The sequence below is a fragment of the Equus caballus genome, chromosome 16 (assembly GCF_041296265.1).
Source record: "Equus caballus isolate H_3958 breed thoroughbred chromosome 16, TB-T2T, whole genome shotgun sequence".
Taxonomy (NCBI): Eukaryota; Metazoa; Chordata; class Mammalia; order Perissodactyla; family Equidae; genus Equus; species Equus caballus.
Window position 1 is genome coordinate 42,038,389 of NC_091699.1, and position 15,555 is coordinate 42,053,943.

General features: G+C 38.2%; 1 protein-coding gene across 5 annotated transcripts in view; it reads left to right on the top strand.

Moving 5' to 3' along the window:
* The window catches only part of DENND6A (DENN domain containing 6A), a 63,570-nt gene that overhangs the window by 22,357 nt on the left and 25,658 nt on the right, over window positions 1-15,555 (top strand). For 3 of the 5 annotated variants that reach the window (XM_023620211.2, XM_070237331.1, XM_023620213.2), the window contains 6 exons: window positions 6,349-6,461; window positions 9,286-9,366; window positions 10,380-10,485; window positions 11,565-11,644; window positions 12,957-13,019; window positions 13,814-13,869. In XM_023620211.2, coding sequence (XP_023475979.1) covers window positions 6,349-6,461; window positions 9,286-9,366; window positions 10,380-10,485; window positions 11,565-11,644; window positions 12,957-13,019; window positions 13,814-13,869 — 499 coding nt within the window. The remainder of the gene's footprint in view (window positions 1-6,348; window positions 6,462-9,285; window positions 9,367-10,379; window positions 10,486-11,564; window positions 11,645-12,956; window positions 13,020-13,813; window positions 13,870-15,555) is intronic. The other 2 variants (XM_023620212.2, XM_070237330.1) reach the window with 1 other exon arrangement.

The following is a 15,555-nucleotide window of genomic DNA, read 5'->3' on the forward strand; positions in this document are numbered from 1 at the left end:
TCTGATATAAGTATGGCAACCCTGCTTTCTTTTGTTTGCCATTAGCTGGGAGTATTGTCTTCCATCCCTTCACTCTTAGCCTATGTTTGTCCCTAGAGTTGAGATGTGTTTCCTGGAGGCAGCATATTGTTGGCTCTTGTTCTTTAATCCATCCCACCACTCTGTGTGTTTTGATTGGAGAATTCAATCCATTTACATTTAGAGTGATTATTGATATATGAGGGCTTAATACTGCTGTCTTATCACGTTTCCTGGTTCTCCTGCATTTCCTTTGTTTCTTGTCCCATATATTTTGTACTACCAATTTGATTAGGTAGTTTTCTCTGTTGGTTGTCTTCTTTCTCTCCTTGTTTATTGTAAATGTCTCTGTTCTTATTTTGTTTAATGGTTACCCTTAGGTTTGTGTAAAAAAATCTCATAGTTGAGATAGTCCATTTTCTGATAGCCTCTTATTTCCTTAGACTATACTGATTCTATCCCTTTCCTCTTCCCCTTCTAAGTTATTTCTGTCGTATCATTTTCCATCTTGTGTTGTGAGTTTGTGGTTAAAATGATGACATCATTTTTGTTTTGTTGTTTTCCTTTTCTTTATCCTTAATGTTAAAGTTAAGTGTTTACTAACCTGATCTGATAGAGAGCTACTGTTTTCTGATTATTGCCTACCTGTTCATCTCCTTGCTCAGGGCTTTGTAGCCTCTTTCCTGTTTTTTTTTCAGGTATGACAGCCTTCTTGAGGATTTCTTCTAGGCAGGATGATCTTCTGCCAGTGAACTCCCTTATCTTTTGTTTATCTGGGGAAGTTTTTATTTCTCCATCATATCTGAAGGAGATTTTCACTGGATAGCGTATTCTTGGCTGAAAGTTTTTCTCTTTCAGGATTTTGAATATGTCCTTCTACTCTTTCCTAGCCTGTAAGGTTTCTGCTGAGAAATCTGCTGAAAGCCTAATAGGGGTTCCTTTGTGAGTTATTTTCTTCTCCCTTGCTGCCCTTAGTATATTTTCTTTGTCCCTGACTTTTGCCAGATTCACTACTATATGCCTTGGAGTGGGTCTTTTTACATTGACAAAGTTAGGAGATCTGGAGGCCTCTTTCACATGGATTTCCTGCTCCCTCCCCGGATTTGGGAAGTCCTTAGCTGTTATTCCTTTGAACAAGCTCTCTGCTCCTTTCTGCCTCTCCTGCCTCTCTGGAATACCTATAATCCTTATGTTGCATTTCCTGATTGAGTCAGATATTTCTCTGAGAGCTTCTTTATTTCTTTTTAGTCTTAGTTCTCTCTTCTCCTCCCTCGGAAGCATTTCTGTAGTACTATCCTCTAACTGGCTGATTCTCTCCTCCATATTGTCAACTCTGTCATTTAGGGAATCTAGATTCTTCTTCATTTCATCCATTGTTGGTTTCATCTCTAGCAATTCTGATTGGTTCTTTATGGTTTCAATCTCCTTTGTGAAGAAGCTCCTGAATAAGTTAATTTGTCTTTCTGTGTTTTCTTGTAACTTGTTGAGTGTTTTTATAATAGCTGTTTTGAATTCTTTGTTGTTTAGGTTATGGATTTCTCTGCCTTCTGGGTTGGTTTCTGGGTACTTGTCACTTTCCTTCTTGATTGGAACTTTAATATACCTACTCATACTGCTTGGTGGGGTAGATTTTTGCTTCCTCATGGTGTTCTTATCAGATCACAGCTGCCATGTACCACCACAGGCTGGGGATCAGGCCCTGTGTATTCTGGGCCCGGCACAAGCAGGGGCTCTAGCCACTGACTGCTTTTCTCTCTGAGTGACTGATCAATGGCAGATCTGGAGCACTGGGCAGGCGGAGCGGTACTTTGCTTCCCCCAGCCCCTGCTTGTCTCTCTGAATGGAGCTCTGGGTGATTGCAGCACTGTGCACTTTCCCTTTCTCTGCCACTGCTGCCACACACTCTGCACCGTCCTCCGGACGATTCTGGAGCTGGAGTGCCGGGCGGGGATGGGGCGCCTCTCTCAGCTATGCACCTTCCCCTCTGGCTGCCACATTCTCCACACTGTGCTCTGGATGACTGGGGCTGGAGTACCAGGCGGGGATGCCTCTCTGGGCTGCACTCTTTCCCCTCTTGGCTGCCACACTCTCGGCACCATGCTTTGGATGAATCTGGGGCTGGGGTACTGGGTAAGGGCTGGGGCATCTCTCTCAGCTGCGCTCTTTCCCCTCCGTGGCTGCCACTCTCTCCGCACTGAGCTCTGGACAACTCTGGGGCTGCACACTTTCCCCGCTGCCATCGCCACGCTCACCACACCATGCTCCTGACGATTCTGCAGCTGGAGTACCAGGTGGTGAAGGGGTGCCCTTCTCACCTGTGCACTTCCCACTGCCACAGCCTGTCTCTCTCCATGGAGCTCCTGCGGATCAGCTTCTACTTCCTCCAGAGGATCCAGCCCCACCACCACCTTCAGGCATATGGTTGCATGGATCTCCCAGATGTCTTTTGTGATGTGTATATGTCCTCTGTTGGTGTATGAATGTCCTTTAGGTTATATGTTAGAGGGGAGAGTCCAGGGGAAGAGCTCACTCTGCTTTGATGCTGATGTCACTACCAGGACTTTTATTTTCTGAGTGAAGAAAAGAAGCTTTGGATCTCTGCTCCAATTGGCAGTGAAATAGCATTAAAAAGAAAGCAAACAGTTTTATTGAGAGATAATTCATGTAAAGTATACAAATGATTTTAAGCATATTCACAGAGTTGTGCAACTGTCACCACAATCAGCTTTAGAAAATTTTCATCACCCAAAAAGAAACTCCATACTCCATTTTCCTCCCACCCACCTCCATCCCCCCAGTACTAGGCAACCACCTATCTACTTTCTGTTCTCTATGGACATACCTATTCTGGATATTTCACATAAATCGAAGTAATCTTTTGAAGTCCATTTTGACTTGAAAGAACCAGTATGATGTAGTGGTCAAGACCACTAGCTCCAGAATCAGATTTCTTGGGTTTCTGCTGTTAAGCAGATTTGTTTGTTTGATGATTAAATAGCACTTCTGTGCCTTGATTTCCTCATCATAAACAGGAATAATAATGAGACCTACCTGAGAAGCATGAAGACCAAACGAGTTAATATATCTAAAGCGTTTAGAACAGTTCCTGGCGCAGAGTGAGCACTCAATGAATGTTAGTGCTGAACTTGTATATTGCAAGGGGAAAAAGTCACTTCTGAAATTATCACAAAATAATGAAAATAATTTTGACCTAGGATTCTATTTGATTTTTGTTGTAAGAACTTAGTTATTTGGAAAAGGATGATGGAGGAAGGTTACAGATTATCTTGGTTTAAAGAGTGTCGGATTATTAGTTCTGTTTTCTGGGCTAGTAAATGTTAGATTAATTAAAATGGAACTTTTCCTAAAGCCGAGCAGAGTTGCCGTTTCCTTAACAGCAACTTTATCAAGGGAAAGCATTTATCTTGCTCTTGATCAAGAACTCGTGTTAAGATCTGTTTTCCTTGGAGAGCTGTCATTTAATCTCAAAATTTGTGTAAGTTATTCCTTATATCTTGGTTTATATGAAGAAAAAATCATTTGTATTAAAAATTTTTCCCCCATTTTTGTGTTAATAATCAGAAGGTTGTGGTGTGCATAGCATAACTTCTAGATCCTTTTGGATCTTTGTAGATCTTTAATTTTCTTAGTTACTATATTGGGTAAGATGCTTGGAATTCAGTACAATTGTAGGTCAGTTGTGGAGTTTTATTTTAGAATCATTGAATATAACTGCTGAAAGTGATTATCTTATGATACTCTTTACTTTTGTTGACAAGGAAATTGAGACCTTGAGGTTAAGTGACTTCTGGAAGGCTAATTATTGATGGACCTGGGACTAAATCCTATTGATTGTAGCTCCTTTTTCTGCAGATCATAACTTTTCTCTTATGATCACATGTAATCGTTGCCATCTTTCACATGTAATCATTGTGTTGCTTATGTAGAGCTACAGTCTGTTGTTATATAGACAAACTGAATGGGTCATACTAACAATGTAGATTTAATTTTGATGAGGTTGTAGGGTTCAGGATTGCCCTGCCATTCCTAGGTATCGTTTTCCACAAGGCAAATGTACAAAATCTGGTTGCCAATCTTATCACGATAATGGTGAGGTCAGGATGGAGAACAAAGGTCCAGCCAGACCTTTATTTCTTTAGTAACCTTTAGTGTGTGAAGGGACAGAACTCTGAAACGTAAAATGGGAACCATTTACCTCAGTTCACGAAAACACTATGGCTAAAGCCTTTTTGACTTGGTGAACCAGCTTTCTGAACAATTCTCTACAGCTTGCGAGTGCAGCTGGTCACTGGAAAAGTCTCACAGCATGCCCATGATGTGGGAATGGAGCCAGGTGGATAGGGATTTAAGGCTATAGAAGCTTATTACTTTCTTTCCACAAAGCTCAGCATTCCTTACATTTTTCAGATCTGAACGTCTCTTAAAATCCATTGCATTTTCTTGTTCTATTTTACTATGTGTCTCAGAGAAATTAGTGTGTACTCCTTGGTGGATTTTTTCTGTCTTTCTTTCTTTCTTTTTTAAAAAGAAAGTTTTAAATGTCTTCTAAAGAGAAAAATTGAGCCATCAGTATATAAATCTGTTGAACTAAAACAATGTTAGGAGTGTTTTCCATCATCTCAGGTTTCATGTGTTTTCCTTATTTTTAGACTATCTGTTGTAACAAGAAACTGAATTGACCCACCCTCCAGTTCCCTTTATTTCTTCCCTCCACCACCACCACCAAAGAAATATTAGTTTTTATAATTGCATCTAGGTGTACATACTGACTTGCCTTTTAAAAAACTTTAACGTATTATTGAGTTTCTACTTCCTTTCTTGAGAATTTCGTCCCAATGAAATATAGGTACTTTTGTGTGTAATAAGTAATAATAACATCTTGAACACATTTTATATTTAATATAATCTTATTAGTTCTAAATATAGTAACTGGGAAGAATTTGAGTGACAAGCTTCTTCACGTGTCTCTTACTTTTTAGAGTATTTACATTTTTTTGTAATTATTGCCTGACAGTTTAGGTAAAGTTTACGTGTTTTAAAAGGTTCGCTAGTGGGCCGGCCCCGTGGCACAGCGGTTAAATTCGCACATTCCGCTTCGGCGGCCCAGGGTTCGCTGATTCGGATCCCGGGTGCGGACTGGGCACCACTCGGCAAGCTGTGCTGTGGCAGGCATCTCACATATAAGGTGGAGGAAGATGGGCACAGATGTTAGCTCAGGGCCAGTCTTCCTCAGCAAAAGGAGGAGGATTGACAGTCAATGTTAGCTCAGGGCTAATCTTCCTCAAAAAAAACCAAAAAACAAAAATCAAAAGGGTTTGCTAAAATGATTAAAATTTAAAAACTTTATTTTTAATGAAAATGATTAGAATATTATGGCTGTTACTTGGGCACTTTTTGAATCTGTTATATCTTTAACAGATTTCTTTAACAATTTTTTTTTTATGAGAAAGATTGGCTTTGAGCTAACATCTGTTGCCAATCTTCTTTTTCCTTGAGGAAGATTATCCCTGAGTTAACATCCATGCCAGCCTTCCTCTATTTTGTATGTGGGATGCCCCCATAGTGTGGCTTAATGAGCAGTGTGTAGGTCTGCACCCAGGATCTGAACCTGTGAACCCTGGACCACCAAAGTGGAGCACATGAACCCAACCACTACACCACTGGGCTGGCCCCTATTATGTCTTTTAAAAAAAATTGATTGTGAAATATAAAACATATGTTTTATACAAACACATTTGAAGGTCAAGAAATAGAACTTTGCCAGAACCTCAAAAGCTCCCTCATGACCCCTCTCAAACACTGTTTTCCTCTCCCCTCCAAATGTAACCACTGTCCTGATTCTTACAGTAGTGAATTTCTTTTCTTTGTAGTTTTATCACCCACTAATGCATCCCTAAATCCTATGGTTTAGTTTGCCTGCTTTTTGAAAAAAACTTTATATAAATGGATTCAAACAATATATGTTCTTTTGTATTTGGCTTCTTTTGCTCGTTGTTATGTTTGTGAATCGATATTACGTGCAAACAGTTTTCAAGAAATTTTAGTTACGTGGGGAAAATGGAATAGGAAAAATCATAAAGGGACTTAGGAGTTTAAGATGCATGTTTTACTAAGGACTCTGCCTCTAGCTAGCAAAGTTGGCTTTGAGCAAGTACTTAAACTCTCAGGATCTCTTTTTTCTTTTCTAAAACATGATTGAATGGGTTTAAATGTTTGATAGGACCCTTTCAGCTCCTACCTTTGATGAAACCAGATAAATAAATGTTATACTATGCTATCCTTAATTTCTTTCATTTTTGTTTTCATTAGGTTGTCTTGGAGATACCCAGTTTTGTTTCAGATTTCGACAGTCTTCTGGGAGGAGGGTGTCACTGCATTGTCTCCTGGATCAATTTGACAAAGATTTACCAGTTTACTTAAAGGTTGGAAAAGTAGTAATAGAAGAATGTCCGTGTGAGAGGAAAATTTAGAATTCAGTTACTCATGTACCTCATATAGCATTCAGAAATAGCTTGCTTTTGTTTTGATACTATATTATACCACTGAATTTCCTAAGTGCGTCTGATTCATAAGGATTAGGCATGTGAATGAAAGACTTTATAAAATTACTGTTCTTGAAACATATTGTAATGCTGTTGTGAATTATGGAAATTGATTAGAATGTTTAGGTAATTTTCTTTCATTTGTTAATAACTCTTTGTTTAGATGTGAAAGTGGGGGGGTACTCTACCAGTACATATCACCCAGAATTGAAGATTCTCTGTGGTAATCCCTACCTACTTTATGATAGAATTATAGTTGTCTCTTTCTGATTTTTTAATGAGCTTTCTTTTACAGTTATTGTTTATTAAAAACAATTTTAATAGTTCAGATGATTTCAGAGTGTAGGTTTCTGTTTGGTACTCTACAGTTACATCTCTGATTGCTTGAAGAACAGTTCTTTTTTTTTTTAAAAAGATTTTATTTTTTCCTTTTTCTCCCCAAAGCCCCCCGGTACACAGTTGTATATTCTTGGTTGTGGGTCCTTCTAGTTGTGGCATGCGGGACGCTGCCTCAGCGTGGCTTGACGAGCAGTGTCATGTCCGCGCCCAGGATTCGAACCAACGAAACACTGGGCCGCCTGCAGCGGAGCGTGCGAACTTAACCGCTCGGCCACGGGGCCAGCCCCAACTTGAAGAACATTTCTATCTGATGTTGTATCAGCACATCCAATATGAACTTGACATCATTTGCCTAAAATCAGCATTTGTAGTTTACCTCTCGGGTTCCACTAATGACAGGAACTCTCTTCCAGTTAGCAAAGATACTACCTTTGAAATATCTCTTATAGCTTTTTACTCCTTTCCATGATCTTCTGCGAATCACTATTGACATATTACTTCAACTGGTGATAAGTTACTACTTATTAGAGCTTTTTATGTCTAGGCACTGTATTAATGTGTACCTTATCTCATTAATCTTTCCTATGGAGTTCTGAGAGAGTTCCTTTTGCAGATGAGGGAACTGAGGGCTATTGAGGATAAGAAATTTGCCCAAAGACATCCTATCTCTTGTTTTTTCCAATGCAATATATCTTACTCAGTGTTGCCAGCTAAAGTGTACATATATATTATATAAAAAATAAATAATATCTAAAATGACTACCTATTGCTTAATGAATAAAGAGCTAATGATAGGTACCATTTCCTTGTTCTCACTTTTTGGGCCTTTCAAAACAAGACCTTTACCTTTCCAATTTCCAACTTCATCTCCTTTCTTTACATGTGCTGTATTTTAGCCAAACTGAACTATGTACTTTTTTTTTTTTTTTTAAATAGGAATCTTTTATTTTTTTTTTCTTTTTTCTCCCCAAAGCCCCCTGGTACATAGTTGTATATTTTAGTTGTGGGTCCTTCTAATTGTAGCATGTGGGACGCTGCCTCAGCGTGGCCTGACGAGCGGTGCCATGTCTGCGCCCAGGATTCGAACCAACGAAACACTGGGCTGCCTGCTACGGAGCATGTGAACTTAACCACTCAGCCACGGGGCCGGCCCCTGAACTATGTACTTTTTCCTGAGATAGCTTGTATTTTTCTCTCTCTGCATGTTTTTGCTCAAATTCCTGGCCCTCTAAATCTGGAATGTCTTTGTCTTTGTTTAAATCATATTCTTCCTTCAATGCCCAATTCAAAAACAGTGGCCTCCATGAAATCTTTACTGATTCCTGTAAGACTGAAGTAATCTTTTCCCTCTTGGCCTCCTCCTAACACTTTGTGCTTTCTTCATGGTACCCACCCCGCTATTATATAATAATAATTTTTGTCCTTTTCTTATCCATTCTTAGATTGTGGTCTCCCTAAGGAACTATATCTTAACGCATCTTTTTATCTTCTCTAACACAATGCCTTGTTCAAAGTAGGTGGTCAATAAATATTTGTTTAAATAATAACAGTCAGATAAGGAACTTGGTCAAAGTTTATTCCCTTAGGATATAAAAACTTCTTAAGTTTTTTGGAGTATAATTACCTTTCAAATTTTATGTTGACAAACATTCCAGTGTTTCATTATTATTGGGTAAAAATGTAACTGGCTATGCAAGATTCAGATTGGCATTTAACTCCTTATATTTCCTCTCTTGAAATTATACATTAGCATACCTCATTTTGTTAAGACTGATCCCTAGCCCAGAATTGTAGGCAGAATTAAAAAAACACTAAATAGGGGCTGGCCCCGTGGCCGAGTGGTTAAGTTCGCGTGCTCTGCTGCAGGCGGCCCAGTGTTTCGTTAGTTCGAATCCTGGGCGCGGACATGGCACATCAGACCACGCTGAGGCAGCGTCCCACATGCCACAGCTAGAAGAACCCACAACGAAGAATACACAACTATGTACCGGGGGGGCTTTGGGGAGAAAAAGGAAAAAATAAAATCTTTAAAAAAAAAAAAACACTAAATATAGCTTTGCGGAAAACATAGAATTTGTTTCATAACTTCTATTAACTAGTACAGATAGGGATAAAGAACATAAGCTGAGTAAGTTATAGGGAGAAAATCTGATTTAGTGCTTTAGTTGTGATTATTACATCTTTGGGCAAGTTAGCAGGTTTTTCTCTGGCAGTTAGTGTCATGAGTATTGTCTGTGTTGATGGAAAAGCGTAACTAGCTCTTTGTGTACACCTGATATCTCAGTTCAAGTTTATAAAGGAACCTGATGTTAATAACAAAGGATGGCAATATATGTATTTTTTGTATTTGTCACTTCTTTCATAGAAGGATCCTGCTTATTTTTATGGATATGTGTATTTCCGACAAGTTCGAGATAAAACTCTAAAAAGAGGCTACTTTCAGAAGGTAATTTTCATTTACACTAATAAAAATATTTTTATATTGTGGTTAGAAAAATAGAAACTGTTAGAATGAACAGTCTTTTAACAGTCTTTAAGTACAGATATTTTATCTGTAAACATACTAGAATTTATATTTTATCTTTGTTTTCTTAAGATTAAAGATACCTGTGGATTTTTAACTGCTATTGAATTTTGCCTTTCTTCTCTGTGCAAAAACCAGAAGAATCTGCTTAATTTTCACGTTTTAGAGTAACGGAAAGAATAAACAGACTGTAATATTGTTACAACTAACAAAAGCCTGCGGTATCTTTTTGAAGAGCCAATAAATATACTTCAGCAACATCTTAGTTACTGTTGTTTCCACTCTAAATGCATAATCCTTTTCTTTCTTAAAACAAAAAAATCAGTTGGTTCTGATTTAATCCTAGCTAACAGAGATGTGCCTTTACCTTCTGTAACCAGAATGTTCCCTGACCACTAGTTGATACTGGATAGAAGGGTAAAAAAGTAGTTTTCAAGAAAAATAGATTTAAAAAAAACGAATCAGCATAATCTATATCTGAAGTGATCAAACTATAAGGTCACAATTTCTAAATATGTGACTTTGACCATTGAACTCTAAAATATAAGTTATAGGTCTCAGTTTGAAACAGCATCACAATTTGCTCTTACTGGGAAGAGTTCAGCTGGCTAATTCCTGATATTGCTTTGCTAATGACAGTAGTAGCTAGGCTTTGAAAATTATCCATGACATTAGTCTGTTTATAGGAAATTCTTTTTCCTGGAGAGCAGGAAAATCTATGAATATGCCTTTATGCTCTTAAAGTATAGTAATAAGGTTAAGCTTTTTGTATTCTGCAACTGTAGTTTTGTGTTTGCTTTTAACCATCCATTGTAAGAAGCCTTATTTCAAAATCCACACGTTTTGCTAAATTTAGCTTGTAATTGATTATGTAAGAAATGACAAATAAATTTTAATCATTAGGAAATTAAAAAAACGTTTCTTTTTCCCTCTAGTCCTTGGTTTTGATCAGCAAACTACCTTACATTCATTTTTTTCACACCGTGCTCAAACAGATAGCACCAGAGTATTTTGAAAAGAGCGAACCTTATTTGGAAGCAGGTAAGTTAAACATTGAGTTAGGTGCCTTTATGTTGAGCTTTAAAAATTTTACTGGAAATGAGTGATAAAAATGAAGTTGGCTTTCTGGGGCCAGCCCCATGGTGTAGTGGTTAAGTTTGCTGTGCTCTGCTTTGGCAGCTCGGGTTCATGGGTTCAGATCCTGGTCACAGACCTACACCACTTGTCAGCCTTGCTGAAGCAGTGACCCACATACAAAGTAGAGGAAGATTGGCAGAGATGTTAGCTTGGGATGAATCTTCCTTAGCAAAAAAGTAAAATAAAATAAATGAAGTTGACTTTATGAAAAAATTACTTAAGAATTTTAAGGCTGTATGGTGGTCAAGAGATGTAAAACTATTCTTCTGGCGTCTTTACATATTAACACCAAAGATTATATCTTTTATTTTCTCCTTTTGTAACTTAGATGATGCCTATTTGTTAGAAAAATAATAAATGTCAAGTTGACATTTGTGATTCAGAGTACTACTAAACAGAAATCCTTATGTCGCTTGATACAGAGAGAGGCCTCTGCCAGGGGGTGTGCTTTTGTAGCTGATTTTAGTAGTAGTAAATGAATAGGAAAACTCCTTTTAAACCTATTATTTTGTTGCTTTCAAAAAATTTGTTAACCAGGGGCTGGCCTGGTGGCGCAGTGGTTAAGTTCTCACGTTCCACTTCTCGGGGGCCTGGGGTTCGCTGGTTTGGATCCCGGGTGCGGACATGGCACTGCTTAGCATGCCATGCTGTGGTAGGCGTCCTACATATAAAGTTGAGGAAGATGGGCATGGATGTTAGCTCAGGGCCAGTCTTCCTCAGCAAAAAGAGGAGGATTGGCAGTAGTTAGCTCAGGGCTAATCTTCCTCAAAAAAAAAAAAATTTGTTAAGCAATTTATATCTTAGACATAGGTGTATTTCTGGTGAAATGTAAGATATTTTCACTACTTTCACTTTTCTTTTACCTTTTATCTTCCATTCATCCCAATATATTTTTCCTGCTCTATGGAAAGTAGTTCTAATGTTCCATTTTTCATATTTTAATTTCCACTTATACTAAGAAAATATTTTATTATATTTTTCAGCTTGTAATGATGTTGATCGATGGCCTGCCCCAGTGCCAGGGAAAACACTACACCTGCCTATTATGGGGGTGGTAATGAAGGTAATAGCTTATATTTCATTTGTCTCCTTTTTAAAGAGCTCTAAGAAGTTCACACATGAGTTTTGCCTTTTAGCTTCCTGGTAACAGTCAGTCCTGTTACTGCTTTCACTTATTTGTCGTTGACGTGAAGAGTTACAGAGATACCACAGTTCATCTGGTTGCACAGAATCGTTAGTCACACAACTCCAAGTTCCACCAGTCCCATTTCACCCTATAGAGTTTGCGTGAAGGTGTCATTCTTATAGAATACATGTGAATGTAAATGCCACCTCCTAGAATTCTGCAACTTCATGGCCCTCCAGAGATGGGTGGTATTGCAGAACACTTGTAGAATTGAGTATGAATTAGTAAAAATTAAAAGAAATTAGGAAAACCATTGGTTCTTAGTCTTAAATGATCTTAACGTGTAATGTCAGACCCAACAGGTCCATCCCAGGGTGTTGTGCTCTATTAAGTTTTGTTGTTGTTTTTATTAAATGAATTAGCATTTTGCTCTCAGGCTTTATATGACATGTGCTCTAAGTGCTTTTGCAATTCATTTTCAAGTTGGACTTATTTTCGGCAATCTCTCTGTTTAGGTATACTCATTTCTGTAGGATCTTTGTTCTGTTTTTTCCCTGGGAAATTATAAAAAGTAGTACTCATAACTCTGGGTTGAGAATTCTCATGGTTTCCTGTGAGACTTATCCCATAGTTTGGCAAGCTTGAGAGGGTGTGTTTGGGTGTGTGTATATTAATGAAGCAAAGATGGGAACAATAAACAGGGAGTGGCATGAAGTTGATGTCCTTTTCTGTTTTTCAACACATGTGCTTCTCAGTGAGTTAGTGATTTCTATGTGTATGGGAGTACGGAGACCTTGGTTCACTTACCCTCTGCTGTGTTAAAAATAAATATGACATTAGTTAAGTTTTTTGTTTTTTTAAGACTTTACTTTTCCTTTTTCTCCCAAAAGCCCCTGGTACATAGTTGTGTATTTTCAGTTGTGGATCCTTCTAGTTGTGGCATGTGGGACGCCGCCTCAGCATGGCTTGATGAGCAGTCCCATGTCTGTGCCAGGATTCGAACTGGTGAAACCCTGGGCTGCCAAAGCAGAGCACGCAAACTTAACCACTTGGCCACAGGGCCAGCCCCTGACTTTAGTTTTTTAATCTGACCTAAATATTTTGTTTTTGTGGCTTTTTAGGCATTGCTGAGTATACCTTTTTAGTGGCAGAATGGAGCACTTCTGATTTTTCATTGTAGTAGGACTTGCAAATTAGAGAAAGGACGTTCTTTTGTAGCCAAGGTTAATTTTTTCTCTTTCTCTTTAAGGTACGGATTCCCACATGTCATGACAAGCCTGGGACAACTCAAATAGTGCAGTTAACTCAGCAGGTAGTATGGTATTACGGTAGAATAATCCAGCACATAAAGTCTCTTTTAACAGAATTTTTAAACTAGCAAATGCAGAGTTTCTTGGGCTTATGATATATTTCTGAATATTACTGAAATATCCCATTAAATAATTTCTTAGTGAATTGATAATAGACTTCCTAATGTTTCTCAGATTTTTTTTATTTTTCTTTCTCTGGTAGACACTGAAGAGAACTCAGAGTTTATACTGTAATTGTGAGGACAGGGGGAAAGTAAATATTCAACAAGGGTTAATTGTAACAAAACCTCTTATCTTAGAAAAGTAGTCAGCCAACTTCTGTTTTTAAGGAAACAGTCGAAAGGATTCTGTAGTTATGATTGCCTTTTGTTTTTCCCAAAGCTATATGTGTTTATGGGTGGGATTGAATTTTTCACCAGAAGTGTTTTGACTGGTGTATTAGCGCTTCCATTGGTCTTTGAATTGAATGAAAGTGGAGAGCAGTAGGTAAACTAATTTTGCCTAATATATATGTCAAGTAGTAGTATGGTAGTATTTCATGCAGTTGTGAGTTAATCTAGCATCTGACTGTTGGACTAATGCTTTATCTATGGGATCTGTGTTATCCTTCACCTTTTGCTGTCTTAGAGGAGACGAGTAAGACCCGTTCTCTTTGTGGATGCTCTTGGAGGAAGAGAATCTTAAAAGATACACAGGGCAGCATGGCTTAATGATCATGAGAAAGATAGGCATATTTTAAAAATCAATTTCTGTAAATTTTAATGACATCTTCTCTTTTTTCTTTTTTTCCTCTTAGGCGGACACACATATATCTGTTATTTTACCTACTGTTCATGAGGTGGATCTTTTCAGGTAAAGAATAAGAAATTTTGGTAACTGCCTTTTCTCTTTTGCTTTGTGATATTTCTGTGAATTTCTTTAGAAAATGAATGTTCTTATATGAAATGTGGAAGAAACTGGAAGAAAATAGTTATATTTGACATGTTATAAGTCAGTGGTTCATCCTTGACTTAATGTTATGAGCTTTGACAATTAGGGAAATTTGGATATAGATTGGATATTACATGGTAGAAACAAATAATTTTTTGTTTGGTTTGGTGTCAGAATGGTATTGTAATGATGTAAGAAAAATGCACTTATTTTTTTAAAGATCCATTTTAAAGTATTTTAAGGTGAATGCCATGAAGTTTGTGTTTTACTTAGAATACTTCAGTAAGAAAAAATATATGAAGTAAAAATGGCAAAATATTGTTAACTCTGGATGATATGTTTGTGGGGGTTCTTACAGTATTGTCTTTATTTTTTGTATGTTTACAAGTTTTAAAAATGCAAAATAAAAAGAGAGAGAATCTAGCACTGAAAAAAGAAAGAAGGAAAAGATACTAATATTTGTGCCTTAGCCAAAGCAGCTAAATAGGAATCTTTGGATTGGTGCCTGGGTTCGAGCTCCCAGATGTTCTAATGTGTAGCCCAGCTTGAGAAACCACTGCTCTAAACGAGCAATTACTGAATACTAATACATGTAATCAAGGGTCATGTGAAAGACTTAGAATGTGAGTTTTTTGTTGCTGTTTGGTTGTTTTTTTTGAGGAAGACTGGCCCTGAGCTAACATCTGCTGCCAATCATCCTCTGTTTTGCTGAGGAAGCTTGGCCCTGAGCTAACATCTGTGCCTATGAAAGTAGCTAACATCTACTCTCTATGCGGGATGCCTGCCACAGCATGGCTTGTCAAGCGGTGCATAGGTCAGCACCCGGGATCCAAACCAGCAAACCCTGGGCCACTGAAGTGGAACATACAAACTTAACTGCTGCGCCACCAGGCTGGCCCCTGGAATGGGTTTTTTTATTTGATTTTTTTTGGTGACCTTTAAACTTCATGGAATACTGCTTTAAAGATTGATTAGTTTTATATGCTAGATTTGTTTTATACACTTGGCCCTAGCACAGCCCAGTAATCCCACTTCTAGGTGTTTGCCCGATAAAAATGAAAACATATCCACACAGACTTGTATGCGAATATTTATAGCAACTTTTTCATACCAGCCTAAAACTGGAAACAATGCAAATGTCCATCAATTGGTAAATGGATAAACAAAGTGAGATACATGCATGTGCATGGAATACTTTATTGTTGGTGCCATTGAGTGGATTCTGACTCCTAGTGACCCTGTGTACAACAGAGCAGAACCCTGTCCAGTCTTTTTTTGGTGCCATCCTCTCACTTTCCAGCACTATATCAGATAGTACTCCACTGCTATTCATAGGGTTTTTGGGTTTTTTTAAGATTTTATTTTTTTCTTTTTTCTCCCCAAAGCTCCCCGGTACCTAGTTGTGTATTTTTAGTTGTGGGTCCTTCTGGTTGTGGCATGCAGGATGCTGCCTCAGCATGGCCTGACGAGCGGTGCCATGTCTGTGCCCAGGACTCGAACTGGCAAAACCCTGGGCCACTGAAGCGGAGCGCACAAACTCAACCACTCGGCCGCGGGTCGGCCCCTCATAGGGTTTTCATGGCCAATTTTTTTGGAAGTGGGTGGCCA